Source organism: Oncorhynchus clarkii, chromosome 8 (assembly GCF_045791955.1).
Source record: "Oncorhynchus clarkii lewisi isolate Uvic-CL-2024 chromosome 8, UVic_Ocla_1.0, whole genome shotgun sequence".
NCBI classification, from domain to species: Eukaryota; Metazoa; Chordata; class Actinopteri; order Salmoniformes; family Salmonidae; genus Oncorhynchus; species Oncorhynchus clarkii.
Genome location: NC_092154.1, coordinates 17,610,350 through 17,632,080, shown reverse-complemented (window position 1 = coordinate 17,632,080; position 21,731 = coordinate 17,610,350). Strand labels below are relative to the sequence as shown.

General features: G+C 41.2%; 2 protein-coding genes across 2 annotated transcripts; one reads left to right on the top strand and one right to left on the bottom strand.

Moving 5' to 3' along the window:
- Positions 1-7,482: 7,482 nt before the first annotated feature.
- On the top strand, positions 7,483-10,708 carry LOC139415042 (akirin-2-like). The gene is made up of 5 exons (XM_071162798.1): positions 7,483-8,016; positions 8,703-8,846; positions 9,054-9,191; positions 9,279-9,350; positions 9,474-10,708. Exons 1-5 carry the CDS (start codon positions 7,839-7,841, stop codon positions 9,482-9,484), a joined length of 543 nt encoding a protein of 180 aa, XP_071018899.1. The 5' UTR covers positions 7,483-7,838; the 3' UTR covers positions 9,485-10,708.
- Positions 10,373-20,786, bottom strand: LOC139415041 (CMP-sialic acid transporter-like). The gene is made up of 8 exons (XM_071162797.1): positions 20,419-20,786; positions 14,617-14,797; positions 13,929-14,088; positions 13,666-13,818; positions 11,705-11,771; positions 11,436-11,612; positions 11,101-11,235; positions 10,373-10,926 (listed from the first exon to the last, which is right to left on the bottom strand). The coding sequence occupies exons 1-8, from the start codon at positions 20,426-20,428 to the stop codon at positions 10,799-10,801; spliced, it is 1,011 nt and encodes a 336-aa protein (XP_071018898.1). The 5' UTR covers positions 20,429-20,786; the 3' UTR covers positions 10,373-10,798.
- Positions 20,787-21,731: the final 945 nt, after the last annotated feature.

The following is a 21,731-nucleotide window of genomic DNA, read 5'->3' as shown; positions in this document are numbered from 1 at the left end:
CAAGAACAGCTCAAATAAGCAAAGAGAAACGACAGTTCATCATTACTTTAAGGTCAGTCAATACGGAAAATTTCAAGAACTTTTAAAGTTTCTTCAAATGCAGTCACAAAAACCATCAAGCGCTATGATAAAACTGGCTCTCATGAGGAATGGAAGACCCAGAGTTACCTCTGATGCAGAGAATAGGTTCATTAGAGTTACCAGCCTAAACATTTGCAGCTCAAATAAATGCTTCAAAGAGTTCAAGTAACAGACACATCTCAACATCAACTGTTTAGATGAGACTGCATGAATCAAGCCTTCATGGTTTAATTGCTGCAAACAAGCCACTACTAAAGGACCCAAATAAGAAGAAGATACTTACTTGGGCCAAGAAACACAAGCAATGGACATTAGACCAGTGGAAATCTGTCCTTTGGTCTGGAGTCCAAATTGGAGATTTTTGGTTACAACCGCCGTGTCTTTGTGAGACGCAGTGTGGATGAGCGGATGATCTCCACATGTGTATTTCCCACCGTAAAGCATGAGGAGGTGTTACGGTGTGGGAGTGCTTTGCTGGTGACACTATCTGTGATTTATTTAGAATTCAAGGCACACTTAACCATCATGGCTACCACAGCATTCAGCAGCGAAACGCCATCTGGTTTGGGCTTAGTGGGACTATCATTTGTTTTTCAATAGGACAATGACCCAACACACCTCCAGGCTGTGTAAGGGCTATTTGACCAAGAAGGAGAGTGATGGAGTGCTGCATCTGCAATCACCCGACCTCAACCAAATTGAGATGGTTTGGGATGAGTCGGACAGCAGAGTGAAGGAAAAGCAGCCAACAAGTGTTCAGCATATGTGGTAACTCCTTCAAGACTGTTGGAACAGCATTCCAGGGGAAGCTGGTTGAGAGAATGCCAGAATGTGCAAAGCTGTCATCAAGGCAAAGGGTGGCTATTTGAAGATTCTCAAATATAAAATAAATGTTTATTTGTTAAACACTTTTTTGCTACTACATGATTCCATATGTGTTATTTCATAGTTGTCTTCACTAATTATTCTACAATGTAGAAAATAGTAAAAATAAAGAAAAACCCTTGAATGAGTAGGTGTTCTAAAACTTTTGACCGGTAGTGTACATACAAACCATATACACACACTCACTCACACATGCTACATTGACACTCCCACACACATTCACACACTTTGACACTCATAAGTAGCTGCTGCTGCTCTGTTCTTTATTTTAAACATATTATTATTACCTATCCTGATGCCTAGTTACTTTACCCTGCCTTCATGTACATACACAATATATACTAAAGTATGTGGACACACCTTCAAATTAATGGATTTGGCTATTTCAGCCACATCCATTGCTAACAGGTGTATAAAATTGAACAGAACCATGCAATCTCCATAGAGAAACATTGATAGTAGAATTTCCTGTACTGAAGAGCTCAGTGACTTTCAACGTGGCACCGTCATGGGATGCCACCCTTCCAACAAGTCAGTTTGTTAAATTTCTGCCCTGCTAGAGCTGCCCTAGTCAACTGTAAGGCCTGTAAAGTGGAAACGTCTAGGAGCAACAGCGGCTCAGCTGCAAAGTGGTAGGTCACACAAGCTCACAGAACAGGACCGCCGAGTGCTGAAGCATGTAGTACTTAATAATTGTCTGTACTCAGTTGCAACACTCACTACCGAGTTCCAAACTGCCTCTAGAAGCAACAAGCAATCAGCATAAGCAATTAGCACAAGAACAGTTCGTCGGGAGCTTTATGAAATAGGTTACCATGGCCAAACAGCCGCACGCAAGTCTAAGATCACCATTCGCAATGCCAAGCGTCGGCTAGAGTGGTGTAAAGGTTCTCTGGAGTGATGAATCACTCTTCACCATCTGGCAGTCCGACGGTCGAATCTGGGTTTGGTGGATGCCAGGAGAACGCTACCTGCCCCAATGCATAGTGCCAACTGTAAAATTTGGTGGAGGAGGAATAATGGTATGGGGCTATTTTTCATTGTTTGGGCTAGGCCCCTTAGTTCCAGTGAAGATAAATCTTAACGCTACAGCATACAATGACATTCTAGATGATTCTGTGCTTCCAACTTTGTGACAAGAGTTTGGGGAAGACCCTATTCTGTTTCAGCATGACAATGCCCCTGTGCACAAAGTGAGATCAATACAGAAATGGTTTGTCGAGATAGGTGTGGAAGAACTTGACTGGCCTTTACAGAGTCCAGACCTCAACTCCGTCGAACACCTTTGGGATGAATTGGAATGTCGACTGCGAACCAAGCCTAACTGCTCAACATCAGTGCCCAACCTCACTAATGCTCTTGTGGCTGAATGGAAGCATGTCCCCGCAGCAATGTTCCAACATCTAGTGGAAAGTCTTCCCAGAAGAGTGAAGGCTGTTGTAGCTGTTTCGCTCACAAAGATGCTTTCTCAGGTGACATGTAATAGTTTCAGAAGCGAGGTGTAACGTTCGTCTTCGTCCTCCTCTGACGAGGAGTAAGAAATGTCAGACCAATGCGCAGCGTGGTAAGTGTTCATCCTTTTAATAAACTGAACACACTAAAGACAAAGTAACAAAAGAGAACAAACGAAACAGCTCCGTCAGGTGCAACACACACTAAACAGAAAATAATTACCCACAACTCAAAAGTAAAACCAGGCTACCTAAATATGGTTCTCAATCAGGGACAACGATAAAGAGCTGCCTCTGATTGAGAACCATTCCAGGTCAAACACAGAAATCCCAAAACATAGAAAAAAGAACATAGACAACCCACCCAACTCACAACCTGACCATACTAAAACAAAAACATATTAAAAGAACTAAGGTCAGAACGTGACACGAGGAAGAAGCAAGCGAGAGGGCTCACTCTCGCCAAACTGTCCAGAATAATCCCAATGCGTCTCTATGGGCATAATATGCAGACCTAAAATTGTCGCCGGCCTTCCCGCTTTTTGGACAAAGACTCCCCTTATTAGGGCGGAGACATGAGTATCTCGTCATTATATACAGATCTATGGTTTCAGCCTCTTGTGAATTGGAAAGGAGAGTTAGCGGATGCACAGTGCACTGTTAGAATGCTGGACTCCCCTAAAGTAAATTGATGTTTTGCCAAAATTAGATAATTACTCCTGTCTAAATAAAATCCTTCTTCAAAATAATCGTCCTTCAAAATAATTCACCAGGGATCATTAGCTTATTTTTTCATAGCTGTGGATTGTTTCAAATCCCAAGTGTGTTGGCCTATGCCTATTTGGGAGCAGTGGTGAAACTAGAATTTTATACATGGGGTGGCCAAGGCTAGTTCAGGGAGACCACGACAGAAAATGTGTGTGTAACCCTAACCTGGCATCTAACAAGCATGAATGAATCCTATGATTGCTGATTAGAGGTAGAAGTGATAATTCACTTAACCCCGGAGTTCTTCAATGTGGCAGATAGTGTGGTCCAAAAGGGTTACTTCACTAGAATTCTTTAACATACTATGAATAGTCAGTGTCTCTACCTCAGAACTGCAGCTCAATTTCTTTATTTCTCTCTCACACACACATGCACACACACACTGTACTGTACTCACATACTGCAGAGACTTGGGTCTCTGTTTTCATTAATATATAATCTGGGTCTAAGTGTTGAACATCAAAATATTTTCAGAAAATAAAGCTCAAGCCCCAAGGAGATAAGATAGCATTTGTGTGTTACATAAATTCCATAGTTAATTTACTTTTTAATTTTAAACACTGCAATTTGACATAACAGGTATCCATCAGAAATGGACTTGAAAATTAAAATAATTTTGGTGTCCATCAATATTACAAACTTACAGTATCATGTTTAATGCTCATGTATATTATGTTTACTAATAGCAAAGAAAAGTTTTGGAATTGGGTTAATCAAGACCAAATTAAATCTGTGACATGCTACCTTTGGGATTTATCATTTAAGAATGTCAGTGTACTAGATAGTACACAGTGCAGGTTTTAATCATGACCAGAGGGACCACCTAAGTGCCAAATTATCCTAGGTAGATTTAAAACAGCATAATTCTGCGGTTCTGGTGAGAACTGGCTAAATGTTTCACAAACATGTTGAGGGAGCATGCCCTGTTTGACTCAACACTGAGAATTCCGAGGTGACTTAACCCGTCATCAACCATTGTTGTCTTAAGGTGGGTTTTAATCAGTTGTAATGCTAAGAAGCTTCTCTCGCAAGAAGCACTGCTGACTGGTGTAACAACAGAAATATTACAAAGTCGAAACAGCTCATGGAAGACCTCTTTATAAGGTTCTAGAAACACAACAAAGTAAAGAAGAGTAGACAGTCTGTCCCTTCCACTTTTCTCTCTCCTATCAAGAAGCCACTTGATTTGATGAACCTCATGTTTGAGGTCCTCTAAATCTGACTCAAAGGTCTGAGCAAAGGCAAACAGAGGCTCCTCATTCAAGAATGTTGTACTCTTTGGGTTGTGAGACTGGACCCCTTGCATTATCTCGCAATTCTTCTTTGAAAAACATCTCTGCAGCTCAGCTGTGAGACTGTCAAGCACCTGATAAAATATAAGCTCGTTGGAAGCTCTCACCATCACTTTGGTCACTATTTTCTGTCCTACAGTGCTCATCATCAATGATTTGTAAAATCTTAACTTGTTTTAGGCTGTATTTTACACACTGTTTGTATACTTATTTTGCAGTGATTCGCTGCCTTCGAATGGAGCTTAAACCTGACCTTTTTCCAGTTACAAAAACCTGACTGTAATGTGAAGGCAGATTCAGGTGTATTGGGCAGAGACAAATGCCTACAGGCAAAACAATAAGTCAAATCTTGACTTACAGAATATTCAAGTCATGAATTGTCTGTTTGTGCTTCTTTAAAAATAAGTCTGATATTTCTCCCTTTCTTTTAATTTATAATTGACACTGCAAAAAAAGACAGTCTATGGTTACATCTAAGCATCCAATTACCCACATGTTTGTCCAATCTCAATCTTAACTACAAATCCCCATTATCATGACTGTACCTTAAAATCAACTACCAGCCTAAATTACAAGTCAGATCATGGCTAACGTTAGCCCTACTCTGCAGTAAGTAATTTAGCTAGCTATAATTTCTTACACCTTTTTTACGATAGCTGCAAATTGTGGTAATCTTTTGAGTAACGTTAACAGATTGATAATAAACAATTGTTCGTTTTGAGTTCAAGTACAAAAATCTAACTGAGTTAATGGATTTCAAATTGTTGAATGTTAACTTTCTGAACACTGACAGCTGTAGCCTACTAGTTACTAGTTACCCCACTAAACATTCGTATACAGTAACTTACAACACTGCACTGTATATGCGTGTATTACTAGCACAGATGTAAACATAATGTTAGTCTAACAGTCTGTTAACAGTCTGTTAATGGAGTCTAAGGTCTAACGTTAATTTACACATCGACTCAACTTTCGTAAAAGCTGTTCAGGAAACCTAAACCTGATGCTAAACCTTAAAACTTACTACAAATATCATGCTTTCGCCAATCGCGAAAAAAACTCGTGGAGCTGTGGAAATATTCTCTCTTCTTCTTCTTCTGTATGCTATTCTTATTCTTCTGTATCTCGCAACCAACTAGAGCCGGCTCTTGTAGGTGAACGTTGGGGGGAGGCTCGCGTACGTGAAGAGCCGAATCTAGTTATAAAAATATTAAAACATTAATATATGAATAATCAAACGATTTAAATTCATATAATTAACTAATTCAAAGAACGAAAGAAGAAATACAATTATATTGTAGCGACCCGCACACATGTGTTAGGCTATTGGTTGTGTTGTACTTACTAGTAGTACCCAGTGTTCGCGGGCTCTGACATGCCAATCAACCTGCTATCTGCCAATCGCGGGAATGCCTGGAATGTTCTCATACCGGGCATCCTGGTGGTTGGCGGAGTGGCGTGAAGGGGGGTTGGGAAGGGGGATGGAGCATTGGTTTTAAGACCAGGTAACCATTGTTCTTTCTCTTATGTCTGGGCTTCACAAGAGAAGGTTACTGTTGGTTATCTTTCATTTATTTGGCGTGGGCTACGGCCAAACAGTAGCCTGTGTAAAGTTGGGTTAATAAACCGTCAATTCGTAAACTCTATCCTCTGTCTGGACAATTATTCCTTTATGATCTAGTCAGGTCATTACAATATAGCCTTAAATGCTCAAGCGCACACATTCGTTCTGACTGTCTGCTCAGGCTAACAGTCTCACCTGTTGTTCCTGTCAATTAGAAACGCAAAGTCAACCAATGAACCAAAGATGCGCGAGGGAGGGCCGAGCCAACTCACTCACAGTCACACACTTAGCAGCCGAGGAGAGTGAGGAAAGACAGCTGTGAAAACAACAGCTGGAAAATGAGTCGGAAGCACAGTAGCATTTGAATAATGTAGACAATGTTAGAGCACAGTGTATAATTTGCCAAAACAAAATCTCATATAAAGCCGGTTCTACGCACAACCTACACCATATGCATATGCGAACTGTGCACCCAACTGTGAAGCTAGCTGTAGCGGAGCTTCGAAATATCATGATCTGATGATTCCATATATCCAGTGGAAACTTCATAAAAACAGCAGTCTGTCATGAGCTCACTGATGCTGGAAGCTCTGAATAGTCTAGTAGATACAATGTTGCAAGTTCGCTAGGGACAAGTCAAGACAGATAGAAAGGGGTGCAGACAAGCAGAGTAGAGATATGTGTGATTGAAAGATCCATCACTTATCAGGATAAACAAAAACGTTATTATTGAAATTAAACTGGTCCACGAAAATGCGCATATAACAACAATCATAATTGGCACGTAGAAATGGTAGGATGAATTGTTATCTTCCACAAACTTGAAACTCACGAGCTGCCTATGGTCTTTAATATTAACACCCGAGGTCTCGTGAAAAAACGTGTCCACCTATGGAAATCAAAGGCCCATCCAACTGATTCGTTCTAGCGGCCCTACTTGATTGTAGTCTAATTGGGTGGCCCAGCCTAACCGAAGCATGCACAAGCATTTAGAGACGAACGGTAGTGTTTTGTGATCTTCGGCCGTTGTAGGGAAGATGCATCTTTAAAACACTTGTAAACCTAAATTACATCACTATCGGGAAACTGGGCCCTGAACAATCGAGAATAGATCTACCACATAACTGTTATGTACAAGAACAATAAAATTAAGTTGAATCCGATTTGCACATTCAGAAATGAGACCATCCTTTATAATGAACAGGGGGGGACACCTTTTCAAACGTTCTGTTCTTGGTTAGTGATTAACTAATAGCTTTATTCAAATTCTTCAAATCGTTTGAACGTACTGGATAATTTAAATTTGGTAGGTGGTTTTGGTATTCATGGTTTGTGGGGAATGTAGTGCAAAAGCCCAACTATTGGATATGAACGAATGAAAACTGTATGGCAAATACACTACATATACCAGCATAACAATCATTAATTGCGCATGCCCATTGGCTCAGAATTTGACGCCATGTTGGTTGTCATCAAGGAAAGAATTTGTCAACGACATTGGCAGAAGGAAATACGTGTCCGAATCTACTATCATCTGGTTGTATATAATAATTAACATAAAAGGAATGACTAAATTAATTTCAACTAACACTCGGCCATTACAGGGTCTGCGATTTGGATGCTATTAAGACTCACATAGGCGAAACAACTACGCCATTTGTTTCTAATCTGAATTTTCCTTGAGGTAACGTTAGTCGGAGAAGAACGGCCCAGTCACAGGAACTCTGGTTGTTGTGCCCTCTGATAGCGAAAACCACAGCTTTCTCGTTGTTATAGCGAGAAGATATTGTAAACGGAATGGCTTGTGGGGCTACTTTGAAAAGGTCTATGGATTTCGATCCATTGATTAACCAGGCGTCCCCCAAAAGGAGGAGATGCGCCCCAATGTCTCCAGCCGCGTACACCTCATCACCCCAGAAATATCTGCGTATGGAGCCCTCGCCATTTGGAGAAGTGTCGTCCAGACTCACAACCGGTTAGCAACATTTCATAGCTATTAGATTTGAGGCAGGCATGGGAATTTATTTATGAAATGTGTTAGGGTACCTTCGTGTGAAGTTAACTGACAAATCGTTAGCTGGCTAGGAAAACTCAATTGGCTTAACGTTACAACTAGTAATTTACATACTGATAAGCTTGTAAACACTTAGCATTTGTTGTTGGCTAGCTTGTGGTAGCGACAGACATACTAACTGTCCATAAATGTTGTTTGCTAGCTAGCCACTTAGCATGGCAGCTAGGTCGGTCATAAACCTTCAACCAACAAACTAAGCTAACTACTGCAGCTAACGTTAGATATTTTAAATGAGCATCATTTTACATTTAGCTGAAACACTTTACCAGCAACAGGATGATGCCATGTCACCATATTTTGGCAGTATAATACTCTAACATGGCTAGGATTGGCACACCCCTTGTTCTCTCAAATGGCTGTGCACAGGAACTGCCTCGGGAGTGTTTGGGATTGTGTTCTCATTTGCTAGGGAAGTGGCTAACTAGAGTTTTACTGCTTCTCTTCTCAAATTAAGGTCATATTATGGTTAGTTACTTTAAGTATAACTACACTAACAAAGTATATTACTAGAGTATGTTGTGCAAATGATATTTGGAATAATTGATTAACTTGCCCTAACCAACTATTGCCCTTGTTCTCCAATCCAGAGCAAATCCTGCACAATATCAAACAAGAGTACAAACGGATGCAGAAGCGAAGGCACCTGGAGAACAGCATTCAGCAGACAGAGGTCTGTTGTCCCCTGGAGTCACAATCGCATAGCTCCATCCTTAGTGGAGCCAGTCTGCCAGGTATGTCCAGTCTGCTTTTACTCAGGAAGGACATCAGTAAGAATAAAGACATGTCTTAGGGTCTTCATCAACTGGATACCATTGGTTGTCCCACAACAATTTCTATCCCTTTTGTTAGCTTGCAGTTGTATGCCCCTTGGCTTCATTTAATGTCAGAATTATTTTAGGGTAAGTGGTTTTGAGAACATACTCTCATTCTCCATACAGGTACTATCTCCCCATCTAGAAAAGAGCAGCCTCTGTTTACCTTGAGACAGGTTGGGATGATATGTGAACGACTGCTTAAAGAACGAGAGGAGAAGATAAGGGAAGAGTATGATGAGATATTGACAACAAAACTAGCAGGTATGTCGGAGAAACTGTGTCTGACTTGTTTTCTGCAGAAGAAGGTATTGCACAATCCATTTGTCTGACCTTTTGCTCTTTCTGCAGAGCAATATGATGCTTTCGTTAAGTTCACTCACGATCAGCTAATGCGGCGATTTGGAGAGCAACCTGCTAGCTGTGAGTAACTATCAGCGACATGCCTCCCCCTTGATAAACACCCCTGTCAATTCTGTACCATGCTGAATGTTAACCTTTGTTTCCATTAATCTGTATTTATAGTTGCTCTCTCTCCCTCTCCAGATGTTTCCTGAGTGAAACCCGATGTTTGATGGAATACCAGTTTCCCCATTTTATTATTGCTGAAAACTCCTCAGCTGATTCTCTGCCAACTGTATTCCCCAGGGACTCAGTGGGTCTAGTTGAACTCGTAGCAGTGCCATATCTCCCGTGGGCACAGGCTGCCTCAAACTTCTGTCAGTGGCAACTACGTTCTCTTCGTCTGGAATTTGGTATGTTTCCCAAATGGCACCCAATTTCCTGTATAGTGCACTACTATTGATTAGTGCCCATATGGCTCTTGTCAAAATTAGTGCACTATATAGAGGGAATAGGGTGCAATTTGATGAAGCCTTGGCCTGCTCCTGGCAACGCATATCTGGACCTCTGCTACCTATTACTCTACCAGTGGCCTGTTGTTTTCATTGCTGTATTGATATTTATTTCAGGGGGTTTTGATGCCTTTTTTGTTAGTGACCTGCCATTCCCAACTCTGCTAGGCTTGTCGCAGATGTTTGTGCTCTTGCCAACTAGATTGCTGTCCTTGTCAAGCCCAGACAATGAATAACAAGTTGGCATTATAGCCCAAACAGACTGGCACAGGCTACAACTCTGCCAGTTTTTGTTCCAAAGATTTTTAGCAAATCAACATGCATCTTTGCAGGGGTGGTGGTCACTACAAAATAGTGGATAAACTAAGGAAGCTCCTGGCCTAGACTCCAGAAGAGGACATCCTGGCCTTTTATCAGTTGTGGTTAGATTGTACTGGTAAATGACTATGTACATTATGTAGTTTTGCTTGACTTTTGTTCGCTATGTAGATTAATGGACTTGGGTTGGGAAAAGCTAAATAATAAAAGCTATACATAAGGGTGTTCTGGTTTGACATTGTGGTATTTTTTATAAATTGTAGTTAACATCTCTGGCAATGCATAACAGTTCAGATTTATTGCCATTAACATTGAGGGTCAACAAATGTATTTTGAATGTTCAAAACAGACGACCCAAGATTGTATTATAGATAATGACAGCTACAACAATAACATGATTGTCAGCTGTGTATATACATTTAGTACTGTGACAAGTGGAATGACTGACAAAGATTCGTAACTATTGTCCGTGACTAACAGCAGTAACACAGTCAAAAAAAACAGGTAATTACTATGCCTCAGCTCCACAATCGCCACAGAATATTGAAGTGTATTTTAAAATCCCTTCCCTTAATTTATGCTCCAGCATTAAATGATAAATTAAAGTTCCTTGCCGACGCTCTTATTCTATACGCAACAGAGGGCCTCGGGCAGGTCAGTGGTCAGGAAAGGCCATAAACGTTTAAGTTCTTCCAGGCCTCAAACAGTGATCAGTTTCTGCTTGGCATCCTTGTCTGCTCTTGGAAGCTTGGTGGTGTCTTGTTTTGGGAGTCCATACAGGTATATGGAGATACACACTAGCATTGCTCCACTGGCAAAGTTAACAGCTGAAAGAAAAGAGAAAATGGTTACTGAACCTGCAATGGACTATAAATTCACTCACAGCCAAAATATGTTGGTCAGATTCTATTTTTATACGATATATTAACGAGTGTCAAAGCCCAGTGTCTGAACAGTAACTCATGATAATCCCTGCCCACAGATCTGATTTATCAACTCACTTATCTGTAGCCCAAACAGAGCGACAGATGCCACAGTAGAGAGAACGATGGCGGCTGCAGCAGAGAAGCCTTTCATGATATTGTCTGTGTATTTCACCACCACTGATGTGTACAAACCACCCACACTGGCCAGAACTGGAAGGATAAAATTACAAATTCAGGTTAGGAAAATAAAAAACATCCCCAGGCATGGTAGAAAAGCAAGAAAACCTTAATTGCATAAAAATCTGCCTTGCTCTTTGGGGTGGGTATCTATATAGCACTTTGTGACAACTGCTGCTGAAAAAAACAAAAACATGATTGTGTTTATGTATCAAGCTTAAAATTTGACTCACAAACTGCAAAGCACACCCAAGGCGTGTAACCGTAGAAGAAGCCTTTCTGTATAACCTGAGTACCCTCAGTCATGTAAACAACAGCGAGGGTGACCACGATGCCAGACAGGTACATTTGGATGTTCCGCACCCATAGGGATGTGTCTGAGCTCTTCAGGACCTTCTCAAAGTACACACCTGTTCAAACACAAAGTGACACCATTAAATATAACCTGCCATTATCATCATGGAATATTAAAGGTATGAAGATAAAAATGAAGATACATTACCTGCAAATCCGGAGCAGAATACAGCGATAGCAATGGCCATGAACCCCCAAAAAGGGTTCTGCTCAACCTGATAAGATTAGAACATGTGTAACATCCTTATCAAATCCTTGGATTCTAAACAAGCCATTATGAACCCTGAATTCTGATTGGTTTATATCAAACCATATACCACAGGTATGACAAAACAAATATTTTTACTGTTCTAATTACATTGGTAACCAGTTTATAATAGCAATAAGACACCTCAGGGGTTTGTGGTATATTGCCAATATACTATGGCTAAGGGCTGTATCTATGGCTAGGCCTTCCGCGTTGCGTCGTGCATAAGAAAATCCCTTAGCCGTGGTATAACCGCCATACAGTGCATTCAGAAAGTATTCAGATCCCTTCACACTTTCCACATTGTTAGGTTACAGCCTTATTCTAAAATATATTTAAAACAAATTATCCACATCAATCTACACACAATATCCCATAATGACAAAGCGAAAACAGATCAAATAAAAATGTATTCAGACCCTTTGCTATACTGTTTCCATTGATCATCCTTGAGATGTTTCTACAACTTGATTGGAGTCCACCTGTGGTAAATTCAATTGATTGGACATGATTTGGAAAGTCTATCTGTACAAGGTCCCACAGTTGACAGTGCATGTCAGAGAAAAAAACAAGCCATGAGGTCGGAGGAATTGAACTCCAAGACAGGACTGAGTTGAGGCACAGATCTGGGGAAGGGTACCAATAAATGTCTGCAGCATTGAAGGTCCCCTAAAACACAGTGGCCTCCATCATTCATGGAAACCGTTTGGAACCACCAAGACTCTTCCTAGAGCTGGCACTCAGCCAAACTGAGCAATCGGAGGAGAAGGGCCTTGGTCAGGGAGGTGACCAAGAACCTGATGGTCACTCTGACAAAGCTCCAGACTTCCTCTGTGGAGATGGGAGAAGGACAACCATCTCTGCAGCACTCCACTAATCAGGCCTTTATGGTAGAGTGGCCAGAAGGAAGCCACTCCTCAGTAAAAGGCACATGACAGCCCGCTTGGAGTTTGCCAAAAGGCACCTAAAGAACTCAAACCATGTGGAACAAGATTGTCTGGTCTGATGAAACCAAGATTGAACTCTTTGGCCTGAATGACAAGCGTCACATCTGGAGGAAACCTGGCACCATCCCTGCGGTGAAGCATGGTGGCAGCATCATGCTGTGGGAATATTTTTCAGTAGCAGGGACTGGGAGTCTAGTCAGGATCGAGGGAAAGATGAACGGAACAAAGTAGAGAGAGATCCTTGATGAAAACCTGCTCCCGAGCGCTCAGGACCTCAGACTTTGGCGAAGGTTCACCTTTCAACAGGACAACGACCCTAAGCACACAGCCAATACAACGCAGGAGTGGATTCGGGACAAGTCTCAATGTCCTTGAGTGGCCAAGACAGAGCTGGACTTGAACATCTCTGGAGAGACCTGAAAATAGCTGTGCAGCGACGCTCCCCATCCAACCTGACAGAGCCTGAGAGGATCTGCAGAGAAGAATGGGAGAAACTCCCCAAATACAGATGTGCCAAGCTTGTAGCGTCATACCAAAGAAGACTTGAGGGTGTAATCACTGCCAAAGACGCTTCAACAAAGTACTGAGTAAAGGGTCTGAATTGTTTGTGTTTTTTTTTATCAACTTGCAAACATTTCTATTGTGTAGACTGAGAAAGAAAAAAAAAAATTAATCAATTTAAGAATAAGGCTGTAACGTAACAAATTATGGAAAAAGTGAAGGGGTCTGAATACTTTACAAAAGCACTATATACCACACCCCCACGTGCCTTATTGCTTAATAAGAACATCATCAATGAACTTGACATGCCCATTGGCAAGGTCTCCCTTGTACAATAAGTCCTCTGACATCAAATGGGTGTTTTTAGATTAATGCAGGTTAAATGTAATAATGCTAGACAAATACCAAGGGTACCTGGACTTTAGTGGCCTCTGCAGGTTTCCACTGGACCAAAGCAACACCCCCACACAGCATGCAGACAGACAACCACTGCAGCCTGCTGAGAGAGCGGTTCAGCATTAGGACCATGCATAGGGCTGTGCACGGGATCTTCAACTGATAGGTCACCTTGGTAGGGAGATGCAGTGGAACAGTGAGCATATGAACCAGGAAGGAAGTATACAAGTCAATTATTAATGTGCAGTTGTTGAAGAAATCATTTAATTTCAAGTTAATACCTGATACACAGCTGCATCAAGATTGCTCAGGGCTATGAAGGCCATGTTATTCTGAATCGCATAGACCACAGAGGGAACACTCAGTTTCAGCAGCTCTTTTGGACACTGAAACACATGTTCAACTATGGATGCTTTTAACCTGCCAAAGCTGCCAGCTTCTCTGCAAGGTGAAAATTAAAACAAACATATACAAAAGTTGAGCAACTAGGGCATTAATTCTTTCAACAAAATACTCAATACAAGGCAGAGATTGACATTTAAGGTCTGAAAGGCACTCCCCTATCGGGCAAGTCAGGAGTATTCTTTGGTTGCTCGAAGATTATGATCAGTTTAATTAAAGTAGCTATTATCACCTACACACAGGAGGAGGAACAAATAGGACTACTGGAATACTTTGCATGTTGGTAATCAGTGTAAAAAAAAAAAGAAGATATATATAATCTGCCTAATGGGGCTACCAGAGGGCAGGCTCAACTTGCAACTGCTCAGGTCACTTGCCCGGGCAATATGGCAAATTATTATGTCAATCCCTTCAAGGGTATTCTATATATGTATTCAAGGCTGAGACCACTTGGATAGCAATCACTTGTTTAGTTTACACATGGATTAAGAACATTATTTGGTCTGTCATGAAAACACAGGATATAGAATAGGTGGCAAATCTGGGCCCTAGATAAAGCCTACTTACTTGGTCAACATCCCAAGGCTCAAGAACAATTTAATAACCTCTGTGACGCATACTGCTGTTGTAGAGAAGTACATAGCTGTTGATGATATGGTCCTTGTGTATCGTAATACCACAGTGTAAATTGCTGCCACCATTGTCATCACTGACAGACAGTACACCTTGAACACCACACTCACTGGCTCTGTGGAGAGAGGACAGAGTCTTGACAGCAGAAAGTGTAAAGTTGACAGCAAGTAGGTCAGTGAGGCAAGGAACCAGAAATCACACATACTAGGCATGTTCACACTGCACCTTAGCCCAGGGCTAAGAGCCTGCTTAGTCCTGGGCTAAGGGAGATTTTAGCCTGGGGCTAAGTGTGTTCACACTTGGAACATTCTAAAATGGGCTAGCACCAACCTTAGTCCAGGGCTAGTTGGCTCTGCTCAGGAGTAAGGTTAGCACTGTCTTTTCGGGACTTGCCCCAGAAACATGATGCAAAAATAGCCAGTGTGAAAAGGGGTCAGAATAACTCATTTTCATTGTCCAATCAGAAAAGCTGCACTTTCACTTAATTTGTATATGCTTGTGATGCCTCTGTAGCTATTTTGATAAGTAAATGTATACCCTTTCATCCTTCCATCTGAGGACAAAAACCTGACAAAAAAAAACAATACTTTCATCTGTGCAAATACATTGGTTGCTATGGCCAACAAAAACAGGTGTTATGCAAGCTGGCTAACATCTTCTCACATAGGCAGCTAGCCAACTGAAGCAACAAATTCCTAAGTATGGGTAGCAGGCGAGTGGGTGTGTCGAAAGTCTCCCAACTCTACAGCTGGAAGGGCAACAAACGCTCAATATCACCTGTGTGAAGCTAGCCACATTAAGGAAGTCACAATAGTGGAATTTGGGTTTCGCATTAAAAATGAAAGTTCCCCATTAAAAGTGATGCACACCTTTATTTAACTAGGGAAGTCAGTTAAGAACAAATTCTTATTTACAATGAAAGCCTACCCCGGCCAAACCTGGACCAATTGTGCGCCGCCCTATGGGACTCCAAATACAGCCGGATGTGATACAGCCTGGATACAAACCAGGGACTGTAGTGACGCCTCTTGCACGGAGATGCAGTGCCTTAGACCGCTGCACCACGCAGGAGCCTTCCAAACAGTAGAATCAAGCCATATTTGGACTAGATATGGCTAAACAAATCCAAAATGAAATACAATTGTTAATTAACAGAAAAAAACTTGAAATCCCCACATCTGCATTGGGGGCATACTATACAGCTTATACAAGAGATTGTGCACCCATGAAATGGGGTATCAGCCTACTCGGTGACACCCACAGAACAACTGAGTTTACACAAATATTAGCATCTTAGCTCTTACAGTGCAACTCTAAAACCAGTGTGAAATTAACCACATTAAGCCTATAATACGTGTCGACTGTTGAACTCATATTGGACAGTAGAGCCTAAGCTAGAGATTGTTCACCCATGAAATGGGGTATCGGTCTATATAAGTGACACCCACAGGACATAACTGTGAAGAGTTTTCACAAATATTATGGTCAATGCACTTATTGGGGGGACTTTGAAAACGGTGTGAAACTAGCCACATTAAGTTCACTACTCAACCAACAGTGTATTGAACATTCATCTTGCAATGTACAGCCTTACCTATGGATCTTAGGTCCACGGTTATCAGCCTACTCGGTGACAGTATTTAAGATACCCAATAATAACAAATTGCAACAGAAATGTTTTATTCAGTATTTATTTAAAGAAACAACTTTCCAGAGGGAAGTAAAAAACAGTAACCAATTTGAGCCAATATAGGAGAAACTGACAAATTCTTCCCTGTTCTCTTTTTAATAAGACAACCGAGCAAGCTCCTGGAAAACACACAAAATCAACATACACCCATGAAATATTTACAAGAAAATGTAGAATAAAGTAGATTGAAGAATAACAGTTCACCTATCAGGGCTGCCCCCACCTGCTCTTTACAAGCTGCAGGCTGTTCGACATTTTGTTCTCGACCAGATTCTAATACTCTTGGTAATGTTGAGCAGTTGATTAGTAAAAAAAAAAAGATTGGTGTGGTAGAAAGGTGACTGAACGTCCACCTCCCTGTCACACTGACCATCAAGGGTGATCCTGGGGCTGCAGATAACCGCACTGTTCACTTTACCCTGTAATCATATGGATATTTTAGGTTTCGCATTGATTACTAAATACTTTTCAACACATGCACACTTAAACATATATTGATGACATTTCTACCAATAACAGTAAATAACATACCCTGCGAGTCGGCTGAAAGTACTTATTTGCCTCAAAACGGCTGAACTGATGGAACGACAGCCGCTGGGTGTTCAACCTTGCCTCTGCCCCCATGCTGTAACAATAGAGGTATTAGACACCTAGAATTTGTGGTCTGGATAGTGCACAAGTGCAGAGAAAATAAGAAACAATCACATTCAATTCTAACATCTTACACTGTGGATCACAAGGCCAGTCATTGGAGGAGCAGGTGGTGCTGCAAGAGGGGGTCCTGCTGGGGGTGCACAAGAAGTAGTTGTCTTGGAGATCTGGCCAATCTTGCCTCCACTCCCATCCTGAAATGAATGCATTAGACACTTCATTTGACTGGACTATGCATAAATGCAGAGAAAAAAATGAGAAAAAAGTGATGATTAAAATGAGAAGTTACCTTCTTACACTTTAAATCCCAGCAGAAGTAGGCCTAGCAGCAGCCATGCACCGCAGTCCCTCAAACGAAGTGTCTGATCAGCATGGCCAAAATTGCAATCCCATAATCATCACTCAGGTGTACTTTATTGTGGGACCAGGGACCAGGTGAACCAGTGGGAAGGCACAAGTCACACCTAGCTCCCATGCTTGGTCTTCATACTCCAATGCCATCTGCTACTGGTACTTTGGATCCTTTACGACGTCAATGCGACGTGGGAAGTAATGTACAAAGACCTGCAAATAATTACATGTGACATTCCAGGGTTTTAGTCCTTTGCAAAACATGGTTGTGGAAATTGTGATTTTCACCTACGTCATTCCTGTGCTACCAGCTCAGTTTGACATGGGCACAATATTATCCACTATAATGCACGAAGATTAGAAATACCGACCACCAGGACAAACTAAGGAAAGAAAGTTTTTGTAACAAACATTTTAGAAATGCATATCCTCAAACTAAATTAAGATTGTGGACTGTAGGTGTTGCTGTGAAATACAAATAATAAGGGGGGAATAAAACTCAACTATTAAACCAAGTAACATGCAATACAAAAGAGAAAATCCTTATTTCTAGTCTGTCAATTTTTTTAAAGCATTTCAACAGTTATGCAAATTAAACCAATTCTTGCCTCTTCACCCAAGATCTCTCAGCCACGGCAAGTGCGTCTTGTGGCACTTGGGGTGGGGGTTGTGTGGTGATTGGGGCCTATTGTTAGCTCTATGGTGGGAACCATATGCATACATGAAGTCTTGCATGATTGAAAGATGAAATGTCATTAAACATGATTTTGGGCTACATATCACTGACTACATGTCAAATCAAGCTTTACCGCTTGCCTTATAATAAGAGTAGTATTTTGATTTAAGTAACAATTTTCTTACATGCCTAAAAATAAATATTTTGAATGGGAACGTTACAATATATTGTTGAACATACTCTACAGGCATATCAAAGTTCCAGAGTTGGATCTCTGCTTGTTTTAAAGTTATGACAATTTCTCTCTATAAAATGGATCATTGTAGGCAATCACAGCCCTCCTTTTACGTGTATCATTGCACATCCTGCAAATCACCAGCAGAGGGTGCCAAATACTGTAGGCCTGTACATTTTGAATGACTAATAACAAAGAAACTGTCTACTTGAACAGAGTAAAACTGTAAATGAAGGTGAATTGGAGAGCCTATGGAACCGTAATGCATGTTGCGCAGTGTGATCCTCATGTCATTTAAGTGTTGAATTTAGGCCTCAGGGTTGGGGTCAATTTGAGAAATTATATTCCAATGCAATAATTTAAGAGGTAGGTTTATCTATTTCCATTTACTTCTAAATAAGCGGACAAGGATAAGCTATTTATGTCAAGTTCTCTCCATTTTGTAAATTCAAATCTCATGTCACTGTTGGAGCTACAAACATAAGCATTTCGCTACACCCGCAATAACATATGCTAAATGTGTATGTTACCAATAAAATTTAATGTAGGCCTATTAAATTAACATAGGCCAACATACAAAGAGTACTAGTTACAACAAAATTGACCAATAACAAAAGCACCATTGACCCCTTCATACCTGATAAAGCGATGAGGTCTCTCTCCAATAATTGAGATCAAGCTGAAAGTAGCATCGCCAAGCTGAGTCAACCAAGGTATGAGTTCAACCAAAGTGTGTGTAAATGTTGTCCCATTTCGCTGGTTAAGGGGATATGACACCCCTCCCATTTTACAGGTAGGCCTATCAAATTAGAGATAGGAAGGGATGTTGTGTAACTGGAGGAGCACAAATTAAAGTCCTACTCCAGTCTCCTTTTCACTTGATTTACTTACTTACCTTCCTCTTTTGTTCCTTAAGCAAAGGGGGAGGCCGATGACATTAGCAGGCACCATCTGACCAACTCTGTGAATGCCCTGGCCTATTCTTTGAAGTCTGCAGTTGTGCCTATTATTTTTTTAACACGATTTTTCTTACATGTTTTTTTACTCTTTAGTGTGTACTTTACTGTATTTATACTTATCAGGCCAAGCGATTGACTTGATGCATTTTTGGCACATATCAAGGCGGGCGTTGGGATGACTTAAATGTGTAAAGGTGCATCACCATTAGGATAATATAGGTAATTAACAACTATGCCAGTCCATCATGGATTACATCGTCTTTGAAGCAGTTCGTTTTTCAAATAACTAAAACGCGAATATTTGTTTACAAACTCTACAGTTGTGTTCTGTGAGTGTCACTGAGTAGCATACCTTGTCTCGGACCTGCTGTTTTTCCTACACTCTCTAACGCAAAATCCACTATTGTGGCTAGCTTCATTCACACAGGTCTCAATTTGTCGGTTTTCATTAATTTATTCTGTTAACATTTATCTAGACATTACCATCCATGATAATATTGTTGCATGCTTTTGCCTGGATCAGAAAAGTTGATGTCTCGTCCGTGAACAACATTCTCTGTGCAGGGGGGCAAGATCACATTTCAAAAGTGAAACCTTGTTTCCGAGGTCAGGGAAAGGAGGCAGCAATGTTTTCAAACATTCATTATTGGAAACAAAATGCTATGCTAGCAGCAAGGGGACCTAATATGCTAATAAATGCATTGCATGTAACAAATGGTCGCGTGGCTGAGAGTGTTGGTCGCGTCAGCAAGTTGCGTTTGTCCGTTTGCCCAGGGCTTTGGAATACACAAGTGTGAATCCAGGGATAAAGCTTAACAATGCAGTTTGAAAGGGGCTAATATGGACAGACACTTGACGTGATTCGTTATTTTCTGAATTCGTTTACAAAAACAATCTTTGCAGCCGGGGGATTGGTTTAGCAAGATCCACCTTGCTAAATCTGCACCTGGCTAACTAGCTAGCTACATAGCATTTGCGCTTCCATGATTCAGAGACGACTCTTTTCCGTTCGCAACATAAAACACTTTGTTTAACTTGCTAGCAAATAAATTCACACCCAATAATATTACTGATTTAAACGCTAGCTTGCTGCGTTTAGTTTCGAAACATTAAAGACTAGCTAGCCATCTAACGTTAGCATTGCAAGTAGCTAAGAATTGCAAATGTCACTTACCGTTAGCCATGGTTAGCTAACTTGATTGTTATGGTGCGTTGTAAAATGAATGGGTATTTAACGAACCAGACTTCAAACCATTGTCATCTGTCTGCATCTAAGATGCATCCAGCTGCAGTCCCGGAGCCGAGCCGCCTGTCACCAAGCGAATCACAAATAGAACAATGAGATTTTCACGGATGTATAAATGTCAAGCATTCGCTTGATGTTCGTCAATTATAATGGCAGTCCGCAAACCAACGTTAAATGTGCATGCCGCCAACTGTATTAATCTTTATTTAACTAGGCAAGTCAGTTAAGAACAAAATCTTATTTACAATGACGGCCTAACCCCGACAACGCTGGTCCAATTGTGCACCGCCCTGTGTGACTGCACATCAAATTATATACACACACACACGTTCTGAAAGGCCCCAGTCTGCAACACCATGAAGACCAAGGCGCTCTCCAAACAGGTCTGGGACAAAGTTGGAGAAGTACAGATCAGGGTTATAAAATAATATCTGAAGATTTGAACATCCCACAGAGCACCATTAAATCCATTATTAAAAAAATGTAAAGAATGTCACCACAACAAACCTGCCAAGAGAGGGCCGCCCACCAAAACTCACGGACCAGGCAAGGAGGGTATTATAATCAGAGGCAACAAAGAGACCAAATATAACCCTGAAGGAGCTGCAAAGCTCCACAGCTGAGATTGGAGTATCTGTCCATAGGACCACTTTAAGCCATACACTCCACAGAGCTGGGCTTCGCGGAAGAGTGGCCAGAAAAAAAAGCCATTGCTTAAAGAAAAACATAAGCAAACATGTTTGGTGTTTGCCAAAAGGCATGTGAGATACTCCCCAAACATATGGAAGAAGGTACTCTGGTCAGATGAGACTAAAATGTAGCTTTTTGGCCATCAAGGAAAACGCTATGTCTGGCGCAAACCCAACACCTCATCACCCCAAGAACACCATCCCCAGTGAAGCATTGTGGTGGCAGCATCATGCTGTGGGGATGTTTTTCCATCGGCAGGGACTGGGAAACTGTCCAATTGAGAAACTCAATCCAATTGAGAATTTGTACACCAGCGGAACCCATCCAACTTGAAGGAGCTAGAGCAGTTTTGCCTTGAAGAATGGGCAAAAAAATCCCAGTGGCTAGATGTGGGGGGGGGGGGGGGGGGGGTGAATAGTTATGCATGTTCAAGTTCTGTTATTAGTCTTGTTTGTTTCACAATTTAAAAAAAACAAACATTTTTGCTTCAAACCCCCCCCAAAATATATTTTAATTCCAGGTTGTAAGGCAACAAAATAGGAAAAATGCCA